Raw genomic sequence first — 23,001 nt, forward strand, 5'->3', positions numbered from 1 at the left:
TTATAAAAGAAAGCAGCAGGAGATCAAGAGAAAGGTGCAAGAGGTTAAAAAGAGGGGTAAATGAGTTGGGGTAAGAGAGTAAACTTTTAAATTAAATTTTCAGTTGTTGTTTGCTGACGATAGATTGCTGGTGGCTGATTTGGGTGAGAAACTGCAGAAGTTAGTGACAGTTTGGTAAAGTGTGTGAAAGAAGAAAACTGAGAGTAAATGGGAATAAGAGCAAGGTTATTAGGTTCAATAGGATTGAGGGACAAGTAAATTGGGAGGTAAGTTTGAATTGAGAAAAACTGGAGGAAGTGAAGTGTTTTAGATATCTGGGAGTGGATTTGGCAGCAGATGGAACCATGGAAGCAGAAGTGAGTCATAGGGTGAGGGAGGGGGTGAAGGTTCTGGGAGCATTGAAGAATGTGCGAAAGGTGAGAATTTTATCTCGGATAGCAAAACTGGTCATGTTTGAAGGAATAGTGGTTCCAACAATGTTATATGGTTGCAAGGCATGGGTTATAGATAGGGTTATGCAGAGAAGGGTGGATATGTTGGAAATAAAACGTTTGAGGACAGTATGTGGTGTGAGGTGGTTTGATCGAGTAAGTAATGAAAGGATAAGAGAGATGTGTGGTAATAAAAAGGTGAGAACGTTATCTCGGATAGCAAAACTGGTCATATTTGAAGGAATAGTGGTTCCAACAATGTTATATGGTTGCAAGGCATGGGTTATAGATAGGGTTATGCAGAGAAGGGTGGATGTGTTGGAAATGAAACGTTTGAGGACAGTATGTGGTGTGAGGTGGTTTGATTGAGTAAGTAATGAAAGGATAAGAGAGATGTGTGGTAATAAAAAGAGTGTGGTTGAGAGAGTAGAAAAGGGTGTGTTGAAATGGTTTGGTCATATGGAGAGAATAAGTGAGGAAAGATTTACATAGAGGATGTATGTGTCAGAGATGGAGGGAACTAAGAGAAGTGGGAGACCAAATTGGAGGTGGAAGGATGGGGTGAAAAAGATTTTGAGCGATTAGGGCCTGAACATAGAGGAGGGTGAAAGGCATGCAAGGAATGAAGTGAATTGGAATGATGTGGTATACTGGGGTTGACATGCTGTCAATGGATTGAGCCAGGGCATGTGAAGCGTCTGGGGTAAACCATGGAAAGTTTTGTAGGGCCTGGATGTGGAAAGGGGGCTGTGGTTTCAGTGCATTACTCATGACAACTAGAGACTGAGTATGAACGAATGTGGCCTTTTTTGTCTTTTCCTAGTGTTACCCTTGTTGGGGTGGGGGATGCTATTTCATGTGTGACGGGGTGGCAATGGGAATGGACGAAGGCAGCAAGTATGAATATGTACACGTGTGTATGTGCATGTGTGGGCTGTTATGTATATACATATGTATGTAGGTGGGCTGGGCCTTTCTTTCATCTGTTTCCTTATGCTACCTTGCTGACACGGGAGATGGCGATTAGATGTAATGATAAAAAAAGATGTTTTGGAAGGAGGTAAATAACGTGCGTAAGACAATGGAACAAATGAGAACATCAGTGAAGGGGGCAAATGGGAGGTAATAACAAGTAATGATGAAGTGAGAAGGAGATGGAATGAGTATTTTGAAGGTTTGTTGAATGTGTTTGATGATGGAGTGGCAGATTTAGTGTTTTGGTCGGGGTGGTGTGCGAAGTGAGAGGGTCAGGGAGAATGATTTGGTAAACAGAGAAGGATTAGTGAAAGGTTTGCATAAGATGAAAGCCAGCAAGGTGGCAGGTTTGGATGGTATTGCAGTGGAATTTATTAGAAATGGGGGTGACTGTGTTGTTGATTGGTTGGTAGGGATATTCACTGTATTGTGTATGGCTCATGGTGAAGTGCCTGAGGATTGGCAGAATGCATGCATAGTGCCATTGTATGAAGGTAAAGGGGATAAAGTGTTGAAATTACAGAGGCATAACTTTGTTGAGTATTCCTTCAAAAGTATATGGAAGTGTAATGATTGAGAGGGTAAAAGCATTACAAGCATCAGACTGGGAAAGAGCAGTGTTATTTCAGAAGTGGTAGAGGATGTGTGGATCAGGTGCTTGCTTTGAAGAATGTATGTGAGAAATTCTTAGAAAAACAGATGTACTTGTATGTAGCATTTATGGATCTGGAGAAGGCATATGATAGGATCGATAAAGATGCTTTGTGGAAGATTATAAGAGTATAAGGTGTGGGAGGTAAGTTGCTAGAAGCAGTGAAATATTTTTACCAAGGATGTAAGGCATGTGTACAAGTAGGAAGAGAGGAAAGTGATTGGTTCCCAGTGAATGTTGATTTGCGGCAGGGGTGTGTGATGTCTCCATGGTTGTCTAATTTGGTTATGGATGGGATTGTTAGGGAGGCAAATGCAAGAGTTTTGGAGAGAGGGGCAAGTATGCAGTCTGTTGTGGATAAGAGGGCTTGGGAAGTGAGTCAGTTGTTGTTCGCTGATGATACAGCACTGGTGGCTGCTTTGGGTGAGAAACTGCAGAAGCTTACCGAGTTTGGTAAGGTGTATGAAAGAAAGTTGAGAGTACATGTGAATAAGAGCAAGGTTATTAGGTTCAGTAGGGTTGAGGGACAAGTTTATTGGGATGTAAGTTTGAATTGAGAAAAACTGGAGGAAGTGAACTGTTTTAGATATCTGGGAGTGGACTTAGCAGTGGATGGAACCACGGAAGCAGAAGTGGCCCACTAACTGTACACTGCAGTGTTGGTACACTTTCCCTCTTCTATATATATTGCTTTCTATTGCTTTGGATTTTGCTCATGAGGGCTGGCTGTTTGTGTGACCCAGTCATTTGCTAGACCACACAATACTAGGCGTGCTGCTGTGTCAAAGGATTACTGTGTGGCTGTTGGTAATTCAAGGTTGGGCTGTATTGATGTGTCTTTCTTTACACCTCAAAGCTTTAGAACTCTACCCTCTCACTTCTTTCTCAATAATGACCTGGTTCTTTTGAAAAGACAGGCTTTTTACTTCTCATAAAATGCATAAATATTCCTTTGTCTTCTTTTTTTTTTCCTTTCATTCACCTCTCCATATTTCAGTTAAGGCGTGGCCATGATATGGACTTCTGTCCATGACTGGAGCCTCCAACATAATAAAAAAAAAAGATTATTTGAGGTATTTGTGTGTTTATATTGCATACTTTAATAATGTCACAGCAGTATACCATTTGATTTGTATTCAATCAGCTGGGAAAATATGATTGTGTTTGTTCACTGTTGGAGTTGGGGTTAGAAATAATCCCCTCTTGTAGTACTTCGAAAAGAAGGAACAGAAGAAAGAGCCAAGTGATGTTTGTTGCTTCAAGGCTCAGTCTTCTGTTCTGGATGTTACCTCTCTCATGCGAGAAATGTGACATGTATGAAAGAAATTGTTCACTGTTACTCCATTATTTACTGCATTCACAGTAAATGTAGGCATTTCAGTTTGGAAGGAATGTTAAAGATACTCATAGGAGAACAGGAGTTAAGGCTAGATAATAGGTGCTTGGAAGGTTTGATACTGTTTACAGACTCATGATTATAGCAGAGTCTTTGTGTCTGCTGCTCTTATATCTGTATCTTTTAAACTATTGAATTCCACCTGCATTATGTGTGACATAACATGTGTTGATTAAGATAATTCACTGGTGATCTAGAATAACCCAGGTGCTCCTCCTCCCTCCCAGTAACCCTTTGTCAGATAATTCCACACTAGTAGCACCTAAAGCCCTCATCACTCTCTGTCAGTAGATCAGTAACTCTTTCATTGAATTTTTAATTAGATATTAACAAAATTATTTCATGACAGTGTTAGATACTTCATATGGTAGGTAAATTGAATTGCTTCAGTTATGTTATAATCCATTCATAAGAGTTACATTGAGAAAAATTTGGACAGGAATGTATCCTCCCTATGTTGTGGGTTTTTATGATTTGACTTGCAACAGATTTGATGTGTGGCATATGTTCGGGAGCATATCCCCTTTATAATCCAAGGCCTCCTGATATTAATCTTTCAAATTTTGTATTGCTTAATTACATTGTAAGTTGTCTATTGCACATAGGTTTCATGGTTGGTCGTGAGGCAGAGGCTGGTGGCATTGCCAAAAATGGAGCCAAGATGGTAACAGCTGTGGCTTGTGCAAAGGTTCCCAAATTTACAGTTGTCATTGGGGGCTCATATGGTGCAGGCAACTATGGCATGTGTGGAAGAGCCTATGGGTAAGATGTTCTGAATTAACATTTAACTGGCAAATTGCTATGACATTTGTTATTTTGCTATGAACACTTCCCATGCTGCTTTGCTCTGAAGCTAAAGAAGCTATCAGTTAATTAAACACATGTGTTTATTACAGAATTTCTTATTAAGCAGGGAGTGTTTTCAGTATTTTATCAGTCCTGATTTCATTTGAATTGATATATGGACTTGTTTTGATTTACAAATTAGCCTGTCTGCTAGTGAGTAGGAAAGTGATTGTAGAAGCAGTGGGAGATATGGTGCATGTGTTGTAATTGCTTATTGATGTGAGTCCTGGATCTTACAGCATTAAAGATAGTGTATACATGAAGAAGAATTTATGTGTGTAAAGGAGCTTCCATTGCACAGTGTAATTAGCATTTTCTTTAGAACATAGTGATGATAAGTGTAACAATCAGTAGTTTGTTAAAAACTTTCATGTAATCATGAGAATTTCAGGTCTATTTCAGACTAGTCATATTTAGAGGGAGATGTATTTACAGGCCTCGATTTATGTACATGTGGCCAAATAGTCGCATTAGTGTTATGGGAGGTGAACAGGCAGCAGGAGTACTAGCACAAATCACACGTGAGCAGCGACTTCGGGAAGGCAAAGAGGTGAGATCTTTTATGGATTTGTAGCACTCTTGAGGGATTGCCATTCATCATATTGTAAATATATTAGTATTTTACATGTAATTAGTATGGAAAGGTCAATAGTAACATGAGAATATGTATATGAATATTTTATCTTTTTTGCGTTTTATGCTTATGAATAAGTGAAAAACATCCTTACTCTAAAATACTACTTAGAATGCTAGTTAACAGTTGGCATTGGGACAGTTTATGTTGTCCAAAAACTAAATAGAGGTACAAAATTTTTCTTTGGGAAGATCTTAGGTCACCAATTATGGAGCCTCTTTTGGCGTGGCCACCTCTTTAAGGGGATTCCCAAAGAGAAGGGACATCAGATATATATATATATATATATATATATATATATATATATATATATATATATATATATATATATATATAAATATATATATATATATATATATATATATATATATATATATATATATATTTTTTTTTTTTTTTTTTTTCTTTGCTTTGTCGCTGTCTCCCGCATTTGCGAGGTAGCGCAAGGAAACTGACGAAAGAAATGGCCCAACCCACCCCCATACACATGTATATATATACGTCCACACACGCAAATACACATACCTACACAGCTTTCCATGGTTTACCCCAGACGCTTCACATGCCTTGATTCAATCCACTGACAGCACGTCAACCCCGGTATACCACATCGCTCCAATTCACTCTATTCCTTGCCCTCCTTTCACCCTCCTGCATGTTCAGGCCCCGATCACACAAAATCTTTTTCACTCCATCTTTCCACCTCCAATTTGGTCTCCCTCTTCTCCTCGTTCCCTCCACCTCAGACACATATATTCTCTTGGTCAATCTTTCCTCACTCATTCTCTCCATGTGCCCGAACCATTTCAAAACACCCTCTTCTGCTCTCTCAACCACGCTCTTTTTATTTCCACACATCTCTCTTACCCTTACGTTACTTACTCGATCAAACCACCTCACACCACACATTGTCCTCAAACATCTCATTTCCAGCACATCTATCCTCCTGCGCACAATTCTATCCATAGCCCACGCCTCGCAACCATACAACATTGTTGGAACCACTATTCCTTCAAACATACCCATTTTTGCTTTCCGAGATAATGTTCTCGACTTCCACACATTCTTCAAGGCTCCCAGAATTTTTGCCCCCTCCCCCACCCTATGATCCACTTCCGCTTCCATGGTTCCATCCGCTGCCAGATCCACTCCCAGATATCTAAAACACTTCACTTCCTCCAGTTTTTCTCCATTCAAACTCACCTCCCAATTGACTTGACCCTCAACCCTACTGTACCTAATAACCTTGCTCTTATTCACATTTACTCTTAACTTTCTTCTTTCACACACTTTACCAAACTCACTCACCAGCTTCTGCAGTTTCTCACATGAATCAGCCACCAGCGCTGTATCATCAGCGAACAACAACTGACTCACTTCCCAAGCTCTCTCATCCCCAACAGACTTCATACTTGCCCCTCTTTCCAAAACTCTTGCATTCACCTCCCTAACCACCCCATCCATAAACAAATTAAACAACCATGGAGACATCACACACCCCTGCCGCAAACCTACATTCACTGAGAACCAATCACTTTCCTCTCTTCCTACACGAACACATGCCTTTTTTTTTTTTTATACTATTCGCCATTTCCCGCGTTTGCGAGGTAGCGCTAAGAACAGAGGACTGGGCCTTAGAGGGAAAATCCTCACCTGGCCCCCTTCTCTGTTCCTTCTTTAGGAAAATCAAAAAAAAAAAAATATATATATATATATATATATATATATATATATATATATATATATTTTTTTTTTTTTTTTTTCATACTATTCGCTATTTCCCGCGATAGCGAGGTAGCGTTAAGAACAGAGGACTGGGCCTTTGAGGGAATATCCTCACCTCGACCTCTTCTCTGTTCCTTCTTTTGGAAAAAAAAAAAAAAAAAAAAAGAAAAAAAAAAAAAAAACGAGAGGGGAGGATTTCCAGCCCCCCGCTCCCTTCCCTTTTAGTCGCCTTCTACGACACGCAGGGAATACGTGGGAAGTATTCTTTCTCCCCTATCCCCAGGGAATAGGGCCCAACCCACCCCCATACACATGTATATACACACACGTCCACACACGCAAACATATATATATATATATATATATATATATATATTTTTATTTATATTTATTTTGTTTTGCTTTGTCGCTGTCTCCCGCATTTGTGAGGTAGCGCAAGGAAACAGAAGAAAGAAATGGCCCAACCCACCCCCATACACATGTATATACACACACGTCCACACACGCAAACATACACACCCATACATCTCAATGTACACATATGTATACACACACAGACACATACATATATACCCATGCACACAATACACACTGCCTGCCTTTATTCATTCCCATCGCCACCTTGCCACACATGGAATACCATCCCCCTCCCCCTCATGTGTGCGAGGTAGCGCTAGGAAAAGATAACAAAGGCCCCATTCGTTCACACTCAGTCTCCAGCAGGGGTGCGTGATGTCTCCATGGTTGTTTAATTTGTTTATGGATGGGGTTGTTAGGGAGGTGAATGCAAGAGTTTTGGAAAGAGGGGCGAGTATGCAGTCTGTTGTGGATGAGAGAGCTTGGGAAGTGAGTCAGTTGTTGTTCGCTGATGATACAGCGCTGGTGACTGATTTGTGTGAGAAACTGCAGAAGCTGGTGACTGAGTTTGGTAAAGTGTGTGAAGGAAGAAAGCTGAGAGTAAATATGAATAAGAGCAAGGTTATTAGGTACAGTAGGGTTGAGGGACAAGTCAATTGGGAGGTAAGTTTGAATGGAGAAAAGCTGGAGGAAGCGAAGTGTTTTAGATATCTGGGAGTGGATTTGGCAGAGGATGGAACCATGGAAGCGGAAGTGAATCATAGGGTGGGGGAGGGGGAGGAAGTTCTGGGATCGTTGAAGAATGTGTGGAAGTTGAGAACATTATCTCAGAAAGCAGAAATGGGTATGTTTGAAGGAATAGTGGTTCCAACAATGTTATATGGTTGCAAGGCGTGGGCTATAGATAGAGTTGTGCAGAGGAGAGTGGATATGCTAGAAATGAGATGTTTGAGGACAATATCTGGTGTGAGATGGTTTGATCGAGTAATTGATAACACGGTAAGAGAGATGTGTGGTAATAAAGAGTGTGGTAGAGAGAGCAGAAGAGGTTTTTTGAATTGGTTTGGTCACATGAAGAGAATGAGTGAGGAAAGTTTGACAAAGAGGATATATGTGTCAGAGGTGGAGTGAACGAGGAGAAGTGGGAGACCAAATTGGAGGTGGAAAGATGGTGTGAAAAAGATTTTGAGTGATCGGGGCCTAAACATGCAGGAGGGTGAAAGGCATGCAAGGAATAGAGTGAATTGAAACAATGTGATATACCGGGGTCGACGTGCTGTCAGTGGATTGAACCAGGGTATGTGAAGCGTCTGGGGAAACCATGGAAAGTTTTGTGGGGCTTGGATGTGGAAAGGGAGCTGTGGTTTTGGTGCATTATTACATACCTATACATCTTGCATTTACCTCCCTAACAACCCCATCCATAAACAAATTAAACAACCATGGAGACATCACACACCCCTGCCGCAGACCTATATTCACTGAGAACCAATCACTTTCCTCTCTTCCTACATGTACACATGCCTTACATCCTCGATATAAACTATTCACTGCTTCTAACAACTTGCCTCCCACACCATATATTCTTAATACCTTCCACAGAGCATCTCTATCAACTCTATCATATGCCTTCTCCAGATCCATAAATGCCACATACAAATCCATTTGCTTTTCTAAGAACTTCTCACATACATTCTTCAAAGCAAACACCTGATCCACACATCCTCTACCACTTCTGAAACCACACTGCTCTTCTCCAATTTGATGCTCTGTACATGCCTTCACCCTCTCAATCAATATCCTCCCATATAATTTCCCAGGAATACTCAGCAAACTTATACCTCTGTAATTTGAGCACTCACTTTTATCCCCTTTGCCTTTGTACAGTGGCACTATGCAAGCATTCTGCCAATCCTCAGGCACCTCACCATGAGACATACATACATTAAATAACCTTACCAACCAGTCAACAATACAGTCACCCCCCCCTTTTTATTAAATTCTACTGCAATATCATCCAAACCCTGCTGCCTTGCCGGCTTTCATCTTCCGCAAAGCCTTTACTACCTCTTTTCTGTTTACCAAATCATTTTCCCTAACCCTCTCACTTTGCACACCACCTGGACCAAAACACCCTATATCTGCCACTCTATCATCAAACACATTCAACAAACCTTCAAAATACTCACTCCATCTCCTTCTCACATCACCACTACTTGTTATCACCTCCCCATTAGCCCCCTTCACTGATGTTCCCATTTGCTCCCTTGTCTTACGCACTTTGTTTACCTCCTTCCAAAACATTTTTTTATTCTCCCTAAAATTTAATGATACTCTCTCACCCCAACTCTCATTTGCCCTCTTTTTCACCTCTTGCACCTTTCTCTTGACCTGCCTCTTTCTTTTATACATCTCCCACTCATTTGCATTTTTTCCCTGCAAAAATCGTCCAAATGCCTCTCTCCTCTCTTTCACTTATAATCTTACTTCTTCATCCCACCACTCACTACCCTTTCTGATCTGCCCACCTCCCACACTTCTCATGCCACAAACATCTTTTGCGCAAGCCATCACTGCTTCCCTAAATACATCCTGTTCCTCCCCCATTCCCCTTACATCCTTAGTTCTCACCTTTTTCCATTCTGTACTCAGTCTCTCTTGGTACTTCCTCACACAAGTCTCCTTTCCAAGCTCACTTACTCTCACCACTATCTTCACCCCAACATTCTCTCTTCTCTTCTAAAAACCTCTACAAATCTTCACCTTCGCCTCCACAAGATAATGATCAGACATCCCTCCAGTTGCACCTCTCTGCACATTAACATCCAAAAGTCTCTCTTTCGTGTGCCTGTCAATTAACACGTAATCCAATAACGCTCTCTGGCCATCTCTCCTACTTACATACGTATACTTATGTATATCTCTCTTTTTAAACCAAGTATTCCCAATCAACAGTCCTTTTTCAGCACATAAATTTACAAGCTCTTCACCATTTCCATTTACAACACTGAACACCCCATGTACACCAATTATTCCCTCAACTGCCACATTACTCACCTTTGCATTCAGATCACCCATCACTATAACCCGGTCTCTTGCATCAAAACTACTAACACACTCACTCAACTGCTCCTAAAACGCTTGCCTCTCATGATCTTTCTTCTCATGCCCAGGTGCATACGCACCAATGATCACCCATCTTTCTCTATAAACTTTCAGTTTTACCCATATGAATCTAGAGCTTACTTTCTTGCACTCTATCACATACTCCCACCACTCCTGTTTCAGGAGTAGTGGTACTCCTTCCCTTGCTCTTGTCCTCTCACTAACCCCTGACTTTACTCCCAAGACATTCCCAAACCATTCATTAAATGGGTATTGTATATTTTTTCCTCTTCTAGTGGACAGATGAAGAAGAACAAGCACTAAAGGCACCGATAATCAAGCGTTTTGAGGCTGAGGGATCCCCATACTTCTCCAGTGCACGGTGAGTTTTACCAATTTTATTAAATTTTGTGGTAGACTAATATTTTCATGGTTGTATCGTTGCATACTCACATCTTTGGCCATTCTCACTCCTTGAGTTCATGAGGTGTATATCATGCTAGGTATGTGTGACAAGGTGTTAGAAGGTAGACAAATGAATGGAAAGCAAGAGCTAGAAATTTATTTTAACTAGTTTTGACAAAGTCTTCTTTATGAGAATAATGACATGTTACACATCAGTACATTAAATTTCATTACACCCTGTCCATGGGCTCCTGCTGTCCTAAGGTTTTGTTGCATAAGGTAGTAGGGACAGGATAGAAATCCTTTAAATAGAGTATTTTGACAAGACTGTACTCTACTGTTTCAGCTGACAGTAATGCAGCTTTGGAAAAGGTGACTTTTCACTCAATGTGTAATCTGGTTTTACCATTGCAGATACACAAACTTATTTACATAACTGGTGAATCAATGAACTGGTCACTGAAATGTGTTGCTGCCTTTTTTGTCCATTATTGGGGCTGAAAATTAATCAGTCCCAGGGCACCATTTCTGCACTGTTCTGGTCCAGGTGAATTTGCCTGCTTTTGTTACACAACACTGATTAAGCTGTTTTAAAGTTGAGATGAAATTAAACACCAGGATTAAAACTACTTATAAAAGAAACAAAGGGTAAAAGACACAAGGAACACATCGCTCAGGCACAAATATTTACATTAACACTTAATGGCCCAGGTAAGTTTTCAAACCAAGAGATCTCTTTCTCTACAACAACTCAACGATAGAAGAATGACACAAAATACACTTTATTGGTGGGCAGTTCAATAAGACAAGTTACAGTAAACTGTTATATTCGGACTCGAAATGATGCAATCCACCACTGTAGAGTGTAGTGAAGCATTGCATCACTCGCTGTGAATGCGATGGTTACAGAGTTGAGACAAAGAAAACACACTTTACCTGCTGGGCATGTGATGGCTGGAGGAATCATGGCCAAGCAGTCGTCAGGGGCGTTTACTGAAGGAGGAGCCAGTCATGAGTGGCTTGCTCTGTCCCAACCTGCCCCATCTCAACTGTGATTGGAAGAAATGACCACGAAGAGATAGTCCTGATTGGCCAAAGTCGGGTTAAAGAAGCCCTCATCTTGACTGTGATTGAAGGAGGATGGCCACTCCTGATTGGCTGAAGTCGCCTAAGGCCTGGCCCCCATCTTGCCTGTGAAATGATGATACTTGGGAGGTGATTTGTCTGAGACATGACCTCCTGGTTGTCCCCACTGGCCATTGGCCACCACAGACGAGGGGAAAAATGATGGTCGAGACAAACCAGGTTTGGCCTATCCTGACACCCCATCTTGCTAGTGCTGATATTGATGCCATGGCTGAGGGGGAGGTTAGTAATCACCAGACATAACCTGAAAACAAGGAAGAGGCCTATTCCACAGTTGAGGACAAGGGAGGCCTGTTCCCGCACCACATCTCTCCCAAGCCTCCCCAGCCGCTACATGTTCTTGGAAACAAGGGAGGCCTGTAGGAGAGGCCTACCACAGTCGAGGACAAGGGACCTGTTGAGGATAAAGAGTTGAGGGGGCCCCTATCACATCACAAGGGGGACTGCTCACTCAGCTCATGACCTTGCTGACCCCTGGCCATTATGCACCACCATAAACCTACAACATGGAACAACACAGGTTCATAACAATTTAGTGTTTTGTTTCACGTAACACTAATGTGTGCTGCTTCCAATGCTTTCTTTTTTCTTTTTGCCTACTCACTGATGTAGAATGTTTTCATTACCTTCATATTGACTGGTGTCCCAGTGTGGCCACATGTACATTACCACCAAATCATCAGTGGTGTGGTGGTGTCTGACATCAGATCTGTACTCATGCTTCCTTATCTGTAGACCTTTCTTAGTCTCACCATTAAAATTCCTGTTGAACTCACTGCATAGGACCTTATATAGTATAATGTTCTTTTTGTTCTGTGCCTTTGATAGCCCTACTGATGTTCCCTGTCTTTATGTGTTATATATGGTCTACACATTCATAGATGATGTTTAATAGAATTTTATGGGTGTTTGTTGCTTACCATGGTAATCAAGTATCTGTTGCTCCCATTGTTAGTCTCGTCATTGGTGATCTTTTTTCCTTAATCCCTTGTGCCTATCCTTTGACTTTTGATTAAAAGGCCCTTGGGGTAACACAGTTTCATGAATGAATCAATGATATATTCACACTCATCCTTCAGGAATTCTTGCTTGCAAACTTATAGGGCATTTAGAAAACATCCTATAGGTACTCCAGTCTTGGTCTTGTCACTATGCACTGTCAGGTAGTGAATATGTTTGTCCTCATTGTTAGGTTTCTGTATACTGAGTATCTTGGTCCTTCATTTTTGCTATGCATTAGGGTGTCTAGGAAAGGCAGGTTGATATCCTTCTTTTTTTCTGTTTTAAACTGGATCGTGATATACACTTGATTTTTTACAGAATGCCATGTTGGTCAGTCAGTCCTCGGTGGGACTACAAACATGTCGTCATTATATCTGAGCCTCATCGTTCCCATGTTTAAGCTTTGATCCTGTTACTCACCAGTTTTTCTGTTGAGGAGTGTTATAGGTGGTAAGAAGAGTGATATTGGTAGATAGCATGGATGTGGACAACCTTTCTCTGCTTAAGGATGATTACATTGAGTTTGTCAGCAAATTTGGTCCCTTCACATTCTATGAGGAGGGGTCCCAGCAGCACATTGGTCTGGTCATTGGCTCCCTACTTTGTATTGTCTTTGCTATCTTCTTCATGGAGACCTTGAAAGAGGATTATCATGAGAATATCATTTTCTGTCAGTGCATAGTGACAGTGGGATGATTATTGGAATGAGGCAGGGTGGACAGAGGGTTACTATGAGGATGCTAGAGTTATCAGCAGTATCTCCTGAATTAACCAAGTCAACAGCTGTTGCCAAATTAAATACAATGCAGGTGATATTTAATAATCTGTTCCTGTTCCCTCTGGAAGTCCCAGTAAGGGGATAGCCTTGGCAAAAAGGGTCTCCACTTATTCCTGTACTTACATGCCTCCTCTTCATGTGCCATTACATGTATTCTTCCCCAGTTTCTGTAGTCCAGTACTCTTTTCACTGTCTTTCTTCTTGTCACAGGTGGTCTTCCTCTCACATCAACCCTTTAATTGTGCTTTTATACACTTTGATTGTAAACTCATTGTCTTGCATTTTTCCCACACCACTTCATATTATTTCATTTTACCCACTCTACCACACCACTTCATATTATTTCATTTCACCCACTCTACCACTCCACAGTTCATTCCCTTTGCATTCCCAGCCATACCAAATCTCTCATACACCACTTCATTACTTTTTCATTCCATCTAGTCATGCCACATGCTTCTCAAAATTATAACTCATTTCCACAGCCTGGATTTTTGACCTCTGTGACTTGTTTCATGTCTATTTTTCGGCTGCATTGTCCACTGTCGGGAGGAGTATGCTGTCCCTCAGTCCTTTCTTCACTTCCATATTTACACTTCTACCCTTCTTTATTCTGTTTTGGGAACCAATGACTCTTCTACCCTGTACTACTTTCTCCCATATCTCTCCCTCCATATTACTGAACTGAACCTGCATAAAATAGCTCCATCTATACTTATTTTCTGTCATGTCTTCCCATCTTTCTCCCCCATATCCATAACACCACTTAAGTCACTTTCTTCTCTCAATTTTTAGGGTTTTGTAAAAGCTATACTTTCACTCTGTTTCCTTTCAGACACCATTACTTTACTTTTACTCACATTTACTTTCAATCACCTACACTAATACACATCATAAAGGACACTTACAACCTCTGCAACTCATCTTCATTCTCAGCAAACACATTATCATCGCCAAACAGGCTTGTCACAAGCCACTATACCTCAGTGCCACACTCCAACTCTACACCCATTTTCCCTTAGTTATGCTGTCATCTCTTATCTCTCCTGTATACACTTAACAAATAATGTGATGTGAGATTGAGGTGGTGGTAAAGTGGAATTGTGGTGACCGGGAGGGGGAAAGAGGGGGCCAGGCTTGCCTGTGTCACCCCCTGAATCATCTGTCCAGCAGTTGCTTCAAATAGTGGACATCCAGACTTACTGAAAAGTCTGTTGGAAGTGGTAAACAATGGGATTGGAATGAACTCAGATGTAGGAACTATTCCAGTTGGCGGGATACAAATGGAATGGTATTTTTCATTGACATTAAGATATACAGATAAGTTCACAGATACCCCAGATTATTGCGATATACATATGTCAAAGGGCATTATTGGATCATGTGTTAATTGATAGGTGTGTAAAAGAGACACTTTTGGATGTTAATGTGCTGAGAGGGGCAGTTGCAGGGATGTCTGATCATTGTCTTGTGGGGGCGAAGGTGAAGATGTGTAGAGGTTTTCAAAAAAAGAAGAGAGTGGTGAGAGTAAGTGAGCTTGGAAAGGAGACTTGTGTGAGGAAGTACCAGGAGAGATTGAGTGTAGAATGGCAAAAGGTGAGAGCAAATGATGTGAGTGGAGTGGATGAGGAATTGGATGTATTTAGGGAAGTAGTGATGGCTTGCACAGAAGATGAATGTTGCATGAGATAGGTAGGAGGTGGGCAGATTAGAAAGGGTAGTGAGTGGTGGGATGAAGAAGTAAGGTTGTTAGTGAAAGAGAAAAGAGAGAAGTTTGGATGATCCTTGCAGGGAAGTATTGTTAATGACTGGGAGATGTATAAGAGAATGCAGCAGGAGGTCGAAAGAGAGGTGCAAGGGTTGAAAAATAGGGCAAATGAGAGTTGGGGTGAGAGAGTATCATTAAACTTTAGCGAGAATAAAGAGATGTTTTGGAAGGGGATAGATAGCATGCATAAGACAAGAGAACAAATGGGAACATCTTTGAAAGGGGCAAGTGGGGAGGTAATAACAGGGAGTGATGAAGTGAGAATTTTGAATGTTTGTTGAATGTGTGGGATGATAGAGTGGCAGATATAGGGTGTTTTGGTTAGGGTGTTATGCAAAGCGAGAGGGTTAGGGAGAATGGTTTGCTAAAGAGAGAAGAAGTAGCAAAAGCTATGTAGAAGATGAAATCTGGCAAGGGGGCAGGTTTGGATGGTATTGGAGTGGAACTTATTGGAAAAGGAGGTGACTGTGTTGTTGATTGGGTGGTAAGAATATTCAGTTTATGTATGGACCATAATGAAGTGCTTGAGGATTGGTGGAATGCATGCATAGTGCCATTGTACAAAGGCAAAGGGGATAAATGTGAGTGTTCAAATTACAGAGGCATAAGTTTGTTGAGTATTCCTGGGAAATTATATGGGAGGATATTAATTGAGAGGGTGAAGGCATGTACAGAGCATCATATTGGGGAAGAGCAGTGTGTTTTCAGAAGTGATAGAAGATGTGTGGATCAGGTGTTTGCTTTGAAGAATGTATGTTAGAAATACTTAGAAAAACTGATGGATTTGTATAACAGCAAGGTCATTAGGCTCAGTAGGTCTGAGCGACAAAATGATTGGGATGTAAGTTTGAATGGAGAAAAATTGGAGGAAGTGAGGTGTTATAGATATCTGGGAGTGGACTTAGCAGCAGATAGAACCATGGAAGTGGAAGTGAATCACAGGGTAGGAAGGGGGTGAAGGTTCTGGGAGTGCAGAAGAATGTGTGGAAGGAGAGGATGTTATCTCAGAGAGCAAAAATGGGTATGTTTGAAGGAATTGTAGTTACAAAAATTTTATATGGTTGTGAGGCATGTGCTATAGATAAGGTTGTATGTTGGAGGGTGGATGTGTTGGAAATGAAATGTTTGAGGACAATATGTGGTGTGAGGTGGTTTGATCGAGTAAGTAATGAAAGGGTAAGAGAGATCTGTGGAAATAAAAAGAGTGTGGTTGAGAGAGCAGAAGAGGGTGTGTTGAAGTGCTTTGGACATATGGAGAGAATGAGTGAGGAAAGATTGACAAAGATGATATGTGTGTCAGATGTGAAGGGAACGAGGAGAAGCAGGAGACCAAATTGGAGGTGGAAGGATGGATTGAAAATGATTTTGAGTGATTGGGGCCTGAACATACAGGAGGGTGAGAGGCATGCAAGGAATAGAGTGAATTGGAATGATGTGGTATAGCAGAGTCGATGTGCTGTCAGTTGACTGAGCCAGGGCATGTGAAGCATCTGGGATAAACCATGGAAAGGTCTGTGGGGCCTGGATGTGGTTAGGGAGCAGTGGTTATTGTGCATTACACATGACGGCTAGAGACTGAGCGTTAACAAAATGTGGCCTTTTTTGTCTGTTTCCTGGCGCTACCTCGCTGAAGTTGGAGGCAACGATGCTGTTTCCTGTGGGGCAGGGTAGTGCCAGGAGTGGATGAAGGCAAGAAAGTATGAGTATAATAAGAATAAGATAAAAAAGAATAAGATAAATGTGTGGAAGTCGAGACCATTATCTTGGAAAGCAAAAATGAGTATGTTTGAAGGAATAGTGCTTCCAACAATGTTATATGGTTGTGAGGCGTGGGCTATAGATAGAGTTGTGCGGAGGAGGATGGATGTGCTGGAAATGAGATGTTTGAGGACAATATGTGGTGTGAGGTGGTTTGATCGAGTAAGTAATGAAAGGGTAAGAGAGATGTGTGGTAATAAAAAGAGTGTGGTTGAGAGAGCAGAAGAGGATGTATGGAAATGGTTTGGTCACATGGAGAGAAGGAGGGAGGAAAGATTGACAAAGAGGGTATATGTGTCAGAGGTGGAGGGAAGGAGGAGAAGTGGAAGACCAAATTGGAGGTGGAAAGATGGAGTGAAAAAGATGTTGAGTGATCAGGGCTTGAACATGCAGGAGCGTGAAAGGCATGCAAGGAATAGTGAATTGGAACAATGTGGTATACCGGCTTCACGTGCTGTCCATGGATTGAACCAGGGCATGTGAAGCGTCTGGGGTAAACCATGGAAAATTTTGTGGGGCCTGGATGTGGAAAGGGAGCTGCGGTTTCGGTGCATTATACATGACAGCTAGAGAGTGAGTGTGAATGAATGTGGCCTGTGTTGTCTTTTCGTAGTGCTACCTCATACACATGTGGGGGGAGGGAGTTGTCATTACATGTGTGGCAGGGTGGCGACAGGAATTAATAAAGGGCAGACAGTATGAATTATGTACATGTGTGTATATGTATATGTCTGTGTGTATATATATATGTATATGTTGAGATATATAGGTATGTATATATGTGTGTGTAGACGTGTATGTATATACGTACATGTGTATCTGGGTGGGTTGGGGCATTCTTTCGTCTGTTTCCTTGGGTTACCTCACTAACATGGGAGATGGCGACAAAGTATAATAAATAAATAGATATGAATAAATATATGAATATATAGAGCGGCAGATATAAGGTGTACTGGTCGAGGTGGTGTGCAAAGTGGTAGGGTTAGGGAGAATGATTTGGTAAACAGAGAAGAGGTAGTAAAAGCTTTGCGGAAGATGAAAGCCGGCAAGGCAGCGGGTTTAGATGGTATTGCAGTGGAATTTATTAAAAAGGGGGTGAATGTATTGTAGATTGGTTGGTAAGGTTATTTGATGTATGTATGACTCATGGTGAGGTGCCTGAGGATTGGTGGAATGCTTGCATAGTGCCATTGTACAAAGGCAAAGGGGATAAAAGTGAGCGCTCAAATTACAGAGGTATATGTTTGTTGAGTATTCCTGGTAAATTATATGGGAGGGTATTGATTGAGAGGGTGAAGGTATGTACAGAGCATCAGATTGGGGAAGAGCAGTGTGGTTTCAGAAGTGGTAGAGGATGTGTGGATCAGGTATTTACTTTGAAGAATGTATGTAAGAAATACTTAGAAAAGCAAATGGATTTGTATGTAGCATTTATGGATCTGGAGAAGGCATATGATAGAGTTGATAGAGATGCTCTGTGGAAGGTATTAAGAATATATGGTGTGGGAGGCAAGTTGTTAGAAGCAGTGAAAAGTTTTTATCGAGGGTGTAAGGCATGTGTACATGTAGGAAGAAAGGAAAGTGATTGGTTCTCTGTGAATGTTGGTTTGCGGCAGGTATGTGTGTTTCTAAAAGGGGAAACAGAAGAAGGAGTCACTTGGGGAGTGCTCATCCTCCTCGAAGGCTCAGATTGGAGTGTCTAAATGTGTGTGGATGTGACCAAGATGAGAAAAAAGGAGAGATAGGTAGTATGTTTGAGGAAAGGAACCTAGGTGTTTTGGCTCTGAGTGAAACGAAGGGCAAGGGTAAAGGGGAAGAGTGGTTTGGGAATGTCTTGGGAGTAAAGTCAGGGGTTAGTGAGAGGATGAGAGCAAGGGAAGGAGTAGCACTACTCCTGAAACAGGAGTGGTGGGAGTATGTGATAGAGTGCAAGAAAGTGAACTCTACATTGATATGGGTAAAACTGAAAGTGGATGGAGAGAGATGGGTGATTATTGGTGCGTATGCACCTGGGCATAAGAAGAAAGATCATGAGAGGCAAGTGTTTTGGGAGCAGCTGAGTGAGTGTGTTAGTAGTTTTGATGCACGAGACCAGGTTATAGTGATGGGTGACTTGAATGCAAAGGTGAGTAATGTGACAGTTGAGGGAATTTTTGGTGTACATGGGGTGTTCAGTGTTGTAAATGGAAATGGTGAAGAGCTTGTAGATTTATGTGCTGAAAAAGGACTGGTGATTATGAATACCTGGTTTAAAAAGAGAGATATTCATAAGTATACTTATGTAAGCAGGAGAGATGGCCAGAGAGCGTTATTGGATTACGTGTTAATTGATAGGCATGCGAAAGAGAGACTTTTGGATGTTAATGTGCTGAGAGGTGCAACTGGAGGGATGTCTGATCATTATCTTGTGGAGGCGAAAGTGAAGATTTGTAGAGGTTTTCAGAAAAGAAGAGAGAATGTTGGGGTGAAGAGAGTGGTGAGAGTAAGTGAGCTTGGGAAGGAGACTTGTGTGAGGAAGTACAAGGATAGATTGAGTGTAGAATGGCAAAAGGTATGAGCAAATGATGTGAGGGGAGTGGTTGAGGAATTGGATGTATTTAGGGAAGCAGTGATGGCTTGCACAGAAGGTGTATGTTGCATGAGATAGGTAGGAGGTGGGCAGATTAGAAAGGGTAGTGAGTGGTGGGATGAAGAAGTAAGATTATTAGTGAAAGAGAAGAGAGAGGCATTTGGACGATTTTTGCAGGGAAATAATGCAAATGAGTGGGAGATATATAAAAGAAAGAGGCAGGAGGTCAAGAGAAAAAGGTGCAAGAGGCAAAAAAGAGGGCAAATGAGAGTTGGGGTGAGAGAGTATCATTAAATTTTATAACCACACATCTCTCTTACCCTTTCATTACTTACTCGATCAAACCACCTTACACCACATATTGTCCTCAAACATCTAATTTCCAACACATCCACCCTCCTCTGCACTACGCTATCTATAGCCCACTCCTCATAAATATATAACATTGTTGGAACCACTATTCCTTCAAATGTACCCATTTTTGCTTTCTGAGATAATGCTCTCACTTTCCACACACTTTTCATTGCTTCCAGAACTCTCACCCCCTCCCCCACCCTGTGACTCACTACTGCTTCTGTGGTTCCATCCACTGCCAGATCCAATCCCAGATATCTAAAACACTTCACTTCCTCCAGTTTTTGTCCATTCAAACTTACCCCCCAATTGACTTGTCCCTCAACCCTACTGTACCTAATAGCCTCGCTGTTATTCACATTTACTCTCAGCTTCTTTCACACTTTTTACCAAACTCAGTCACCAGCTTCTCTGCAGTTTCTCACCCAAATCAGCCACCAGCCCTGTATCATCAGTTCGGAAGACAAGAAAACAATTGGGAACGTCAGTGAAGGGGGCTGTTGGGGAGGTAATAACAAGTAGTGGTGATGTGAGAAGGAGATGGAGTGATCATTTTGAAGGTTTGTTGAATATGTTAGATGATAGAGTGGCAGGTATAGGGTGTTTTGGTCAAGGTGGTGTGCGAAGTGAGAGGGTCAGGGAGAATGGTTTGGTAAACAGAGAAGAGGTAGTGAAAGCTTTGCAGAAGATGGAAGCTGGGAAGGCGGCGGGTTTGGATGGTATTGCAGGTTGGTGAGGATATTCAGTGTATGTATGGCTTATGGTGAAGTGCTTGAGCATTGGTGAAATGCATGTATAGTGCCATTGTACAAAGGCAAAGGGGGTAAAGATGAGTGTTCAAATTACAGAGGTATAAGTTTGTTGAGTATTCCTGGGAAATTGTGTGGTAGGGTATTGATTGAGAGGGTGAAGGCATGTACAGAGCATCATATTGGGGAAGAGCAGTGTGGTTTCAGAAGTGATAGAGGATGTGTGGATCAGGTGTTTGCTTTGAAGAAATATGTGAGAAATACGTAGAAAACAAATGGATTAGTGTATAGCATTTATGGATCTGGAGAAGGCATATGATAGAGCTGATAGAGATGCTCTTTGTAAGGTATTAAGAGTATATGGTGTGGGAGGCAAGTTGCTGGAAGCAGTGAAAATTTTTTATTGAGGATGTAAGGTATGTTTATGATTAGGAAGAGAGGAAAGTGATTGGTTCCCAGCGAATGTTGGTTTGCGGCAGGGGTGCATGATGTTTCCATGGTTGTTTAAGTTGTTTATGGATGGGGTTGTTAGGGAGGTGAATACAAGAGTTTTGGAGAGAGGGACAAGTATGTAGTCTGTTGTGGATGAGAGGGCTTAGGAAGCGAGTCAGTTGTTGTTCACTGATGATACAGTGTTGGTGGCTGATTCGGGTGAGAAACTGCTGAAGCTGGTGACTGAGTTTGGTAAAGTGTGTGAAAGAAAGCTGAGAGTAAATGTGAATAAGAGTAAGGTTATTAGGTTCTTTTTGTTTGAGGGACAAGTAAATTGGGAGGTAAGTTTGAATGGAGAAAAACTGGTGGAAGTGAAGTGCTGTATATATCTGTGAGTAGATTTAGCAGTGGATGGAACCATGGAAGCGGAATTGAGTCACAGGGTGGGGAAGGCCAGAAAGTTATCTCAGAGAGCAAAATTGGTATGATTGAAGGAATAGTGGTTCCATCAATGTTATATGGTTGCGAAATGTTGGCTATAGATAGGGTTGTGTGTGGGAGGGTGGGTATGTTGGAAATGAGATGTTTGAGGACAATATGTGGTGTGAGGTGGTTTGATTGGGTAAGTAATGAAAAGGTAAGAGAGTTGTGTGTTAATATAAAGTATGTGTTTGAGAGAGCAGAAGAGGATGTATTGAAATGGTTTGGTCACGAGGGGAGAATGAGTGAGGAAAGATTGGCAAAGAGGATATATGTGTCAGAGGTGGAGGGAATGAGGAGAAGTGGGTGACCAAATTGGAGGTGGAAGGATGGAGTGAAAAAGATTCTGAGCGATTGGGGCCTGATCATGCAGGAGGGTGAAGGGCGTGTAAGGAATAGAGTGAATTGGAACGATGTGGTTTACCGAGGTGGACGTGCTGTCAATGGATTGAATCAGGGCATGTGAAGCATCTGAGGTAAACCATGAAAAGGTTTGTGGGGCCTAGATGTGGAAAGGGAAGTGTGGTTTTGATGCATTGCACATGACAGCTAGAAACTGAGTGTGCGTGAATATGGCCTTTGTTGTCTTTCCTTAACACGTCCTCGCACACAGGCGGGGGGGAGGGGGGTGCTTTTTCATGTGTGGCAGGGTGGCGATAGGAATGGATGAGGGCAGCAAGTATGAATATGTACATATGTATATATGTATATGTCTCTGTATGTATATATGTATGTATATGTTGAAATGTAGGTATGTATATGTGCGTATGTGGGCGTGCATGTATATACATGTATATATGGCTGGGTTGGGCCATTCTTTCGTCTGTTTCTATGCGTTAACTTGCTAATGCTGTAGACAGCGACAAAGTATGATAAATAAATATATAAATGTATATGTGTGTATATGGGCTTTTATATATAAATGTGTGTATATGAGTGGATGATCCATTCTTCGTCTGTTTCGTGGCACTACCTTGCTGATGCAGAAAACAGCGATTATGTTTGATAATGATGATATAATATATTATCAGAAAAAGAAAATATTCTTTTACATATATTAAAGATCTCTTTTCTTTTTTCTTTTAAACTATTCGCCATTTCCCGCGTTAGCGAGGTAGCGTTAAGAACAGAGGACTGGGCCTTTGTGGAATATCCTCACCTGGCTCCCCTCTGTTCCTCCTTTCGGAAAAATTAAAAAAAAAACGAGAGGGGAGGATTTCCAGCCCCCCGCTCCCTCCCCTTCTACGACACACAGGGAATACGTGGAAAGTATTCTTAATCCCCTATCCTAAAGATCTTGTTTATGTTTTTTTTCAGTGTTCTATAGCTGCATCTTTTCAAATAACCTTTTTGTGTGTTTTGAACTGTTTAGCTTGTTGTTAATCATACTGCAGTACTAAAAAGTCCTGTAGATTGTGAGGTAAAAAGAAAGAAAAAGA

The 23,001-nt window shown here is 41.4% G+C and overlaps 1 protein-coding gene across 1 annotated transcript in view; it reads left to right on the plus strand.

Annotated features, from left to right (window-relative positions):
* The window catches only part of Mccc2 (methylcrotonyl-CoA carboxylase subunit 2), a 130,845-nt gene that overhangs the window by 96,040 nt on the left and 11,804 nt on the right, over positions 1-23,001 (plus strand). The window contains exons 9-11 of the mRNA XM_071672181.1: positions 3,943-4,216; positions 4,736-4,850; positions 10,418-10,503. Of these exons, the coding sequence (XP_071528282.1) occupies positions 3,943-4,216; positions 4,736-4,850; positions 10,418-10,503 (475 nt within the window). The remainder of the gene's footprint in view (positions 1-3,942; positions 4,217-4,735; positions 4,851-10,417; positions 10,504-23,001) is intronic.

This window comes from Panulirus ornatus, chromosome 17 (genome assembly GCF_036320965.1).
Source record: "Panulirus ornatus isolate Po-2019 chromosome 17, ASM3632096v1, whole genome shotgun sequence".
Taxonomy (NCBI): Eukaryota; Metazoa; Arthropoda; class Malacostraca; order Decapoda; family Palinuridae; genus Panulirus; species Panulirus ornatus.